The sequence below is a fragment of the Parasteatoda tepidariorum genome, chromosome 3 (assembly GCF_043381705.1).
Source record: "Parasteatoda tepidariorum isolate YZ-2023 chromosome 3, CAS_Ptep_4.0, whole genome shotgun sequence".
Classification (NCBI taxonomy): Eukaryota; Metazoa; Arthropoda; class Arachnida; order Araneae; family Theridiidae; genus Parasteatoda; species Parasteatoda tepidariorum.
This window is the reverse complement of record NC_092206.1, coordinates 63,295,242-63,307,110: the sequence shown is the minus strand read 5'-3', so window position 1 is coordinate 63,307,110 and position 11,869 is coordinate 63,295,242. Positions and strand designations below refer to the sequence as shown.

At 28.2% G+C, this 11,869-nt stretch overlaps 1 protein-coding gene across 1 annotated transcript in view; it reads right to left on the bottom strand.

Moving 5' to 3' along the window:
* LOC107456284 (glutathione S-transferase 1) overlaps positions 1–2,900 on the bottom strand; it is a 14,755-nt gene extending 11,855 nt beyond the window's left edge. Inside the window, 3 exon segments of the mRNA XM_043039414.2 lie at positions 585–601; positions 604–765; positions 2,748–2,900. Coding sequence (XP_042895348.1) covers positions 585–601; positions 604–718 — 132 coding nt within the window. The 5' untranslated portion in view covers positions 719–765; positions 2,748–2,900.
* Between the last annotated feature and the right edge of the window lie 8,969 nt (positions 2,901–11,869).

Sequence of the window (11,869 nt, the reverse complement as noted above, 5' to 3'; positions counted from 1 at the left end):
ATTTTGTGAAGGGTCCGTTTTTAAGTTAAAATATTTTGTGAAGGGTCCGTTTTCATGAAAAGATATTTTGTGAAGGGTCCGTTAACGGACCCAAATTTCTTCTAAACAGACCCCTGCTAATAAGGCTAACTAAACTTGTATTTGCTAGAACTCCCATGTGACCTAACAAATATAACACATTCTTTAAGATAAAATTATCTTTATATATGAATTTTCGAAGCTAGTAAGTTCAAACCTAATATTGATTTTCTATAATCAAAACGAGTTTTCAATATAGCACAACATTAAAGTTTACGCCATTAGTTTAAAAAAACGGTAATAGCGTTTTCTAAGATGGCGGATATCCGCTATCTGTTATAGTAATTCTGTAAAATTTTCAAAATTCGTAATGGCAGACCCAAAATGTGCCTCAAAGAAATGACAAAAAATAGAGTAACAAAAATAGTAAAACTATTGCAACTTAAATCAAAGGTATTAAATTTGAAAACGAAACTATTACATATTAAAAACATTTTCTTTGAAAAAAATATTTAAATAATGACAAAAAAATGTTCGTTTCTATTTCGTTCTTAAAGAAGGATTACCTTTAAAAATTCAGATGTTCACCGGCAAAATAATCAAGAAACTTTTGATCAAATTTGATTCCCAGGTGTCCAAGCGTCATCCGTACAGCTGCACAAGGAGGACTGCACTCCATTTCATACAGCAGAATACCCATATTTTTGTCCACCAGCTTACTTATACAGTTTTAAATTTAATGTATAACTGAAAGAATAAAAAGCCACAGACGAAAATAAATATCTATATAATAAACTTTTATTTCAACAGTTAGTTATTGAGTTGGAAATTAAAAAGGAAGAACTAGATCCAAGTCTAAATGGCAGTTGAACTTGGATTTTAAAAAATACTACTGCTACCGTGCCTACAACAAGGTCAGTAAGAAAATATATATAAAAAAAATTGGCTTGATGCCAAGATTGTATCTGACATTTTTCAATGTTGCCTGGTGTTAATAAAAAGTATTTTTTAAAAAAAAGACAGAGGAGTTAACTGATAACTTTCTAAAATATTATCTAAATCATCAAATGGCAAAAAGAAATGTTATCATTTTTTTCTACACCTTTTTTTCCCCCTAAGACAACAAAGATGGGAACAGATTGGACGTAATGAAGATTGTGGTAGAATATGAAGAGATTTCGAGTTCTGATAGAATTTTCCGTTTCTTTTCCCTTAAATGACGATTTTAATTCATAAAAAATGAGTTAATAACTGACAAAAAATTCATCTGTAGTTTAGAGATTGCATGCGTACGTAGGGCTATGTAGGTGTTTTATTGCTAATTATTAATTATCCTGCGAAAAATGGCTCTGTAGCAGAGCTAATTTCTAGAAGATATCATCAAAGTTAAAGAGGAGAAAGAAATTTATTTCTACGTAAAAAATTTTCACTGCATTATTTAACAATGCAAACTCGAGTTTTTTTGTTTGTTTTTTCTTCCTTTAAACAACACAAAGAATAATTGCATCCCATTATTAGAGTAGTTCTTTATTCTATAGACATAATCTGTCTCTATTAAGTACTATATTTCTAGTCTTATACAATGGTTCTACTTAAAATCCTTCCACTACTTGTTTAATAACAACCTCTAATATTTCCGAATTTTCAAGTGTGAGTTAAAAAAAAAAAAAATTAGTTTCAATTGGTTTCAAAATATATTTGATTCGGTATTAGAGTTATAAGACAGCAGAAGAGAGGGAATGAGCCAAAATAAAGAACTGACATTTTTAACAGTTGAGCTAGCTCAGGGGAAAACACTTGATGTTGAGCTAACCTTAAAAACATTTTCCGTGATTTTATACTTATCTAACACAAATTCTAGTTAAACTCGTTTTTTAAATAAACTCTCCATAAAGATGAGTTTATACAAGTATTTGCTCAGGTTTTCCCTGAGTCTTATGGAATGGTTCGGAATTCCATTGTAGGAGAATAGCACATCCGCGACATCGCCAGTTCAAAGCTAGTAAATAAATAAATTATTACAAAAACTTGTGAAAAAATGTCCATTCAATTTAATAATGTATTTAAATTTTATTTAAGAAAATGTTAAAGATAAATGGTAAAAACCTCGACCTTATCGATTTGTTTTATCGCCTTCTACTTTATAAAATTTCGTCTTAACCTTTAGATTTGATTAAAACAAAAAAAAACCTGCTCTTTACATTAATGGAACCGCATTCTTAATATTTTTTCAATTACATTGTTTGTTTTGTATTAATTTTAATCGTATTATTGTATTTTACAACTGAAATTTTTTCTTATTAATTTTTTAACATGTATAAACAATTATTTCATAAAACCTGAAACAAACACCCGTTTATATACTTTGAAATTATTTTAAATGAAAATCATACCCTATCACTTGTATAAATTTATTTATAAAATTAGGTTATTAAGAATTTATAAAAATATTTAAAAATGTAAAGAGTTCCATTTTCGTTTTAAATTTTTGTTGACCCAGATTTTTTTCACTTATTTATTATTTTTTAAATTACACTGAGTAGAAAAATTATTTCAGTAAAGAAAAACATTTTATCACTGATTAAAAAAAGGAGATATAATTGTATTATCCCATGTTAATGTAAACGTTAGGATTGATTATTTCCCTGATATTTAATTCATAAATAATACAGCGGCGACGAAGTAATAGCGGACAAAGAACACAAAAAGTTAAACATAATGAATCTTACTGGAAACAGACGTCACACTGTACGAGTATGAAACAAAATCGCACTACTCATAAAAGTGTTTCAGAGTTATCAAACATTCTCGTTCTTGTTTTGTGAAAGTGCTACAAATGCGCATGCGCTAACCATTAGAGGACAGGGAGCTGGGGATTCATATGATTTTCTCATCGGAGCAGGGGAAGCATGACTTCAATGAAAATTTTTGTTTGCTCTTTTTTTCTTCTTTCTACCACTGTGTTTTTTTTCTTTTTTTCTTTTTCCGAAAACAAAACTTGCAGTAAATAATGTAAATTTTGGTATTACCATTTTCCCTCTCCCCATATTCAACTTTGTTTTTAATATTTATTCTAATATTGTAAATTTATTATTTTTAAATGTTATTATATTACTCTAAAAGCTGTTAATGCCTATGCAACGAGGAATTGATTTTTTTAAAACATTTCATTCATTCAAACATTCCCTTTTAATTATTGTTCGAATTCGATTGACGGAATCGAATGATCTGTTAAAGCTTCAGCACCCCTTATGCGCCCTTATTTGCATTTAAACTCTCACAAAAAAAAAAAAAAAAAAAAAAAAAAAATTNAAAAAAAAAAAAAAAAAAAATGGTCTCAGTCTTTTTAAAACCTTGGCGAACTTAAAACAGATTTTTTTGGCTAATTTTGACCTTTTTTTTAAGTCTTTGAATTAACATAGTTATTTTATTTTTCGTTTTTTATAATATCTTTTAATTCATGATTGCAAAAATGTTAAAAAAAATGATATGTTTACATAAAAAAAAAGTAAATTTAATAAATTTTAGACTTAATAAGAATATGTCATGCAAGTATGGTCTCGTATTCGGGAAACTTATATAATTTCCTTTATTTAATAATAATATCATTCCTTTCTTTTTATAAACCCATTGCATAATTTTTTAGATATAAATATAAACCATTTCTGCAGAAAAAACCAAGCTTGATATCACTATTTGTTTAAAATACTAACTTTACACTAAAAGTTATAAGATATCATTGACTAGGCAAATATTTTCTATCTTCCGAGTCGCCATCTAAAAAATTTGATTTACTGCAAAAAATCCATATAGTTATTGCGCAAGTGATAATGATATCTATTTTTGAGCACGAAGTCTACATTAATAAGTTTTTATTGATTACATTTTATCTCAGTTTTTAGAAAAGACTTACTTATCGAAAATAGAAATTGAGATATAATGACTAGTTTTAAGAAAAGAAAATAGAACGCTTATATGACAAAAACTGAATTATTTTCTCATTTTTTATTTTTTGATTTTGCGCCTTTTATATAAAGTCGAAATGTATGAAAAATTCATCGTTCGTTAATAAATTTATTTTGAACTATAAAAAAATGATTGCATATTTTCACCAGGCACAGAGTTCCTGTTGAAATTTCAGCAATCTACCAAGTAAGAAAGTGTTTGAAATTCAGAATGTTGATAAATTTCACTTGGCGATCTAAAATTATGCTTATATGGATCAAGAATAATTGAAACAACCATTTCCATATAAGAACACTAATTAGTTGGAAAGTAGTCGAAATTCAGTTAGAATACACATTCATTTTGGTGATATGATTCAAAAGTGTTCTTCAGTGATTAAAAAACGATAAAAACTTGAGATGTTTTCTAGTATGAGACTTGAGTTATCATTTCCATCTAAAATGTAGGCCCTCTAGCTAATCAGACAGTAGTTGAAATTTCGATTGACTATAAATTTATTGTAGAAATAATATGACTAAATTTTTCTTGTGACAAAGTTACCAGAAAATTATTATTTAATTTGTCATTAGGTTCGGATCTCTAGATCAGGTTTAAACACTTCAGTTTTTCGGAAATTGGATGAAATTTTTACCAGCAATCACTTAACTTAGCGATAATATGGTGATTAATTCTGTTTAAAACAAATAGAATTAATAGAAAATTAGAAAAGAAATTAAAATTACGTAAGACTTGGCTGGGCTCTTATAACGTGAGTACTCTAGTTAATCAGAAAGAGGTCGGAAATTTGACTGGTGATAAGTTTGCTTTGAAATAATTTCATGATAAATTTTACTTATAACGGTCGTGAAATTATTGAAAATAGTACTGAAATTCATCATAGAACTTCAATTTTAATTTGAGTGTTTGAGTGCTCTAGCCAGTCTGAAAGTAAACGGAAAATTTTGATTTACGAAAAATTTTCTTTGACACTATCGCGATAAGTTCTACNTCGATTGACTATAAATTTATTGTCATTAGGTTCGGATCTCTAGATCAGGTTTAAACACTTCAGTTTTTCGGAAATTGGATGAAATTTTTAGCAGCAATCAGTTAACTTTGCGATAATATGATGGTTAATTCTGATTGATTCGGAAAGAAATGAAACTTACATTGTCTGTCGTAAGGCGCGGAGGGGCTCTGATAACGTAAGCACTCTAGATAATCAGAAAGTGATCGGAAATTAGACCGGCGATAAGTTTGCTTTGACAATAATTTCATCCTAAATTTTACTTATAACGGTCGTGAAATTATTGAAAATAGTACTGAAATTCATCATAGAACTTCAATTTTAATTTGAGTGTTTGAGTGCTCTAGCCAGTCTGAAAGTAAACGGAAAATTTTGATTTACGAAAAATTTTCTTTGACACTATCGCGATAAGTTCTACTGGTAAGAAGTGATTGTATATTGTAGTGATGCTGCCAAAAAGTGATTGTGTCCTGCATTGATATTAGACACGGAACTTTAGTACTGTCTTGAGTGCTCTAGCTAGTCGGAAAGTAATATAAATTTTGACTGCAAGATTCTATCAACACAAACATTCATCTATCGAGATTCCATCCCAAAGATATCAAGATTAAACAACGTTAACAAAAAACAATAAAATAAAAAGATTATTTATATTATAATAAAAATATTTATTTAAGTGATAAAAAATATGTTAATAGAAATAAAAAAAAAAACTTTTACCAAATTAGTTTTTGTAAAGTTACCAATAATTCACTTCCTTATATAAAATGGTTTCATTTTAGTTTAACTTTTAACATGACTTAAACAACACATGATACTAAACAAATAAATTAAAAGACCAATAAAAATCACTGTGAAGGCTATAAGTTCCCAACACGGAGGAAGAAATAGAGATTGTTGAGAAACTTGACCAAGTGTGGTTACCATTCCATAATCTTTCTCTTTCACAACCCAGCTGTTTCGGGAAATTTTGAAGTTATTGTCGTAACTCTCTAAGAGTTAGATATCAGGATCTCTAGAACAAATTAGCCGTAGTGGAGAACTTTTTTGATGAAACAAACCCGCATTTGTGTTATGCGAAGAGAAAAACCACGAAAACCTTAGCCCTACGGCAAAGGGGATTCTAGCCCGTATACCACTAAAGATATATTACGTCAGCAGCGTGGTCGGGGAGAGCCAGGGGCAGAATTGATACAACCACCCACCGCTGAGATTCAAACCTGGGTCATCTCATTGAGAGGCAAATGCTCTACCACTCTAATTTATGTCGTTGCCATAATTTTGTAATAATATTTCATTTGTGTATAATCAATTTAAAAAACTACTAAAATTTTTTAGCTTGAATGCTTTTTGGTAAATTTGAAGAAATTGAAAAAACCCGTAAAATTTAAAAGCGTAAATAAAAAAACCTAAAATTAGGTGATCATTAGATTTCAAGAAAAATAATATTGTTACAATATAATCTTTGAAATGTTTTGTAAATGCAATTAGATAAATAAATAATTAGCAATCTTTATTTTTTCTTGATATTGCGAAAAATAATTATGACTTGAAAATGTTTATAAAAAAAAAGTCATACTATCAACTATGAGTGTGCTTTTGCCAATAAAATAAAGAAAAAATTAAATAATAATTGGAATGTCGAAAAAAGCATTTATTTCAAAATTATTGAGGTAAATATACTGTTCTTAAAAAGGGACCGTGAATACTAATAGGTTAGGATTATAAATTTAAAATAGGTTTATAAAAAATTACGATCATTAGTTTTTCTTTTATTTCCAATTAAATCTTTTAAAGCAATTCTTGTCGCCATATGAAACAAACCATATGTTATATGTTATTTTCGTAACTGTTATTTATCACGGCACAGTTTTGTGAAAGAAAAAAAATTTAGTTTTCTAATTTTTTAATATTTTAAAAGTTACTCCAAAGCTGCATTTTATTGCGCTTGCAAAAATATACAAAAAAGGAGAATCACACAATAATTCAATAATTTTTCTTCGAAGTGGAAAAATTTGTTGTTGATTCATTGTGTGTTTCTTAGCTAGGTTATAAATTCATTGTATCTTCTATATTTTAAAATATATATCCCAAGTATATTGCCCTTCATTGTTAAATACTAAAAATAGTTAAAATAAATAAATAACAGTTTCCACAATATTTTTGAACAAGGTATCTTTTGTATAAAATGAAATGCATGAATGACTTCTTAAAAAACAAGACTAGTAATTGAAGAATAATTCCAAGATAATGAATGCCATTATTAAGGGATGAACAAAAGTATTTGGGAGACGGGGGCTGATTTGTAACTTAAGAACCTACCTATACCAAATTAGCCAAAATTTAAATACATTCTGTAACGTTGAAACTTTTTAAGAAATTCACTTCCAGTTAAGCTTGTTTTACAGAAAACCGAAAAGAAAAAGTTTTTCGAATTTCTTTACATAACTAATTACACTACAATATGATTAAGTGTCAGTGTCATTAAAAACGACCTGTATGAAATTATAAATATTCAGAACTTTTTGAAACATACACATTTTAAAAACCGAAAGAAGTTTGTTTTTCCTAAACTTGTTAAATTTCTCCCAAAAAAACTCTCAAATTTTCTCAATAAAACTCCCAAATTTTCTAGTTGTCGTACCAATAATGTTCTACAAAAATGCAATACAGGTATATGCTAACGTTTATGACTCAGCAAATGAATATTCCACTTATATTTAAAAAAGTTATACTAGTAAATTAATAATAGTTTTTAATTATATCTTTAGTTTGTTATCTTGTTAGTATTTAGAATATCATATTTTTAATGTAAATATCAAAAAACTGCATTTGTAATGAATGGTACCTAAACATGCTAGTTTAGACAACGTCTTGCATTACTAAACATAATTTGCCAGGATATAAATACGTAATTTCATTGTTTAAATGAATTACTTATGACAATCAAATCAAACGATAGCGAGGGAATTCGCGTTCCCGCGCAAGTGGATTGAAGGTCAAGGTCATGTTCCATACTGCAATAGGAAGTGAATGAGGAAAATGCAGTTATCTTCTTCAGAAGTAATTCGAATACTTCATTTCAAATTAAGCATCGTAATTAATGTAATACTAGTGAAGCCCGGTTAAAAAGTGGTTCCGTGTCTAAACACTCTCGAGGGTTACCATGGTTACAAAGTGGGAGATTCTGAGCGCCATGTTTTCCTAATATTATTGATCGTCATGCACCCTTGAAATGCGAAAGAGTTATCTATTGCGCTGCTTCAAAATTAGAAGAATTTTTTTTTTTTAATATATATTAAATAATATTTTCTTAAGGTTTTTAACAATAAATGTTTTATCACTTCCAATTAATCCTTAATTTAATAATATACCTTTAGTTAGAGGGCGGCTATTTGTGTCCTATCAAAAAAGGTGATTTTAAATTAAATTTTCCACTCACTAACTTAAAAATTTGTACAATAAAGCTTTGTTGCTTGCTTTTATAATATTCAAACGACAAAACAGGTTATAAGTAATTCTAAGGCTGGCATTGTGTGCAAGTCTTAGAATTAAGATTTTTATTATTATTATTTTTTGAACTTAAGTTTAAAACATTTTCTGTATCGCATTTTATGAGTTTAAGCGAAAGAGCTTAGTAAGAGAATTATTTTGAGGGCTATTTGGAAAGATAAAATCTCTTTTACCTTATTTAAGTTCCATAGTGAATTTGCCATAAATTAAAAAAAGCACTTTTTTAAATCGTAGTCTACGAATGAAATGATTAGTAACAGACCAATACTGAATTAAATTTAGTTATATAGGGTTCTGGGTTTCGCTGTTATATAATTATTGTATAAATAATAAAGAAAAAATCTTTTAAACGAAACAAAAGCTACACATTACAAGATTTTACTCAGTTAATACAGTATATAAAATAATAATAAAAAAATTTAATGATAACAACAATAATAAATCGAAATTGCTTCAAAATTTTTAAAAAATATTAGAGCCATTAAATCGTTTTTTCCCATATTTACTCCATTAGGAGAATAAATCAGAAAGCGAGTAGATTTCTCTGAGAATTGTCTCTATCTTAACTTAAAATTAATCTCAAAGTTCAGTGTCTAAATTGTTGGAAATGCGAACCTCAATGTGTTGTTCAACCTTAACAGCTGGTAAGGATTTTTATTTTGCCAATGTTTCCTATTATTTCCATTCAGAAAAGTCTATCAGTGAACTTTCCCTTCTGAAATTCTCACCTGCTGTCCCCAAATGGGAAAAAAAAAAGTTGGTAAAACCATCCCCTCCAGCGAGGGGATCATCAATATTGTGTTCCCCCCCCTCCTTTCACACTTTGCTTTTCCCTTCTCGTCTCGAAAAGAGAAGAAAGTATAAAAACATCAAAGAATATAGTGAAATAAAGTTTTTTTTTAAAGAGGTAATGAATTTTGATATTTTCAAAACACTTTTTTAGCATTAGAAACTTCAAAGTTAACTCTAGGCCAGGGGTGGCGGACCTTTATGCACCAACGTGCCATTTTTTCTGAAAATTGTTTAATGAGGTCATAGACGTGCCGTCAAATAATTTTGACTTCGTGATTCTTGGGTAAATAACAATACTAAATACCATCAACTCAAAACTCTTTATTAAATATGGAAAAAAAATAAACATTTTGCAATGTCTCAGTTATACGCGTAATTCAACTCAAAGTAACATCAGTGTGACTTCTGTTGATGCAGATTAGATTACTAATAACTTATATTAGTAAGATGTTAGTTTAGGCAGGACTGTTAAATTTATTTTTGCTAGTTATTTATTGTTAGCTTGTTTCTTATGGTTATTAATTGTTTTTATTGGCATTAATTGTTAATATTTTGTTAATAATTGCTTTTTTTGTTTGTTTTTGTGAATTTTCATTTAATCGTTAATATGCTTCATAATGAACTTTGTGATCGGTGGAGTGCCCAGAATATTGTGTCGCTTGCCATAAATGGCACGCGTGCCATTGGTTCGCCATCCCTGCTCTAGGCTTACCTGAACTCATTTTCTTTAAATTAAAATAACAATTAACTTAAAATATTAAAATTTACCAAAGTCCGGGGGAATTAGTTTCTTTTCCTTTTTAAGAAAAAAGTTTATTTTAACTTAAGACTCTATATCATGCGTTTTATGCTACATATATTAACCTGTTTAAATGAAAACGTTAACTATATAATAGGTACACGAAAATTTTTTTCGCAAGAACATTAATTATTTTAAATATCCTTACATTTTTTTAAAGTAATTTTCTGCTTTTATTAAAGAAGGATAATTCGGATGTAATGAAATTTATTGCAACAACTTGTTAGAAATTATAAGAATATAAAACTGAGCTATCTAAGAAAATTTCCCTTGAAATGCAGAAACATTTTACATTACAAGAGAAGCACTGAAAAAAAAAAACACCTCATAAACTAATTCATAAATTTAACGTCCGATTCGATTTGAATCGTTTACCCGAACTTAATAAAATTGAAGAATTGTTTAAAGCTAATTAGTTACGATCCTCATTGTTGTCAAATACAGTTGTTTGATACAGTTTTGTAGGTAAATATAACTTGTAACAGAAAATTTCTCTATTTTCCCTCCCCAGTCATTGTTAAAAAGTTTGAAAAAATTTCCTAACGTTTTTATCTATGTTCTTATCTATTTTGGCAAGGTTTCAAGTATCAACAAGATAGTAAAACAAATTCAATTTCGAACTTGGATGATAAAAATCTGCTTTTTATTGTGAGATGTTCTTGAAAACAGTCTTTTCCTCGTTAAAAAGTATAAATGTAATGTTTTTCTTTTCTTTTAAATAATGTGCGATAAAATATTACATAAGTAATATTGCATCATATTGACAGTTATCAACACTTTCTCTTTTCCCTGTCTGCAAATTAAACTCACATGCAAAAGTATCTCATCACATGTAATTAATTAAAATAATAAAATGGACGAGGTTAAACTTGAATTATAACCCGCTTAATTAACATTATCTGTAAAAAAAAGAAAATCTTTCTACGTATATATCATTTTATAATACTACATAAAACCTTGTTTTTTTCACTATTGATAACTTTTTTTAATTTGTTGAAATTATTAAAATTGCGTCATAGAAAATGTGAAGAGGTTATTACTTTAGCTCATGGGTCGCCAAACTTTTTTCATCATTGACCCCTACATAATTTTTCGAAATCTCCATCGACCCCCATAAAAGTAATTTTCCGTTAATTAAGATAAAACTCTATTAGATACTGTGTTTGTACATTTATTTCATGACTTAAACATTTATTAAAGTAATAGTACATTGTGTAACAATAGTTTTATGAAAAATATATTAATGTTGAAATTTAAATACCTTAATATTAATTAAATAATAAGTAATTATAAATACGTAGAAATAATAAGTAAAGTAACTACAGATTTATTGCTTCTTAACCAATGAGATGAGTGTGCCTGGTGTTTTTTTTCCAAGGTTCGCTATATTGGGTTCAAAATTGGTCAATTTTAATTTTAAATCCCCTCGTAACTCCACATTTAATTTATTTCTGTACTTAGTTAAGATTGAATTTACGTGACGGAAACCGGCTTCAACCATACAGGAACTTGGAAAAGCTAGCATAAAAAGGCTGAGCTATTTCATAAAGTTCTACATATTTTTGCATTATATTTATAGTTGTTCAAAATTTACTTATTGTTAAATTTTTATAAATCGTCTTTGCTTCAAGATCCGATAATAATTCAGCAAACTCCTCTTGCAGGTTGATGTCCACGTTTTTGATGATGCGTTTATTAATTTATGTTCTATAAAGAAACTGATATTAAGTCAATTATAAAAAAAATTCACAAATTTTACATACTCAATTAGATAT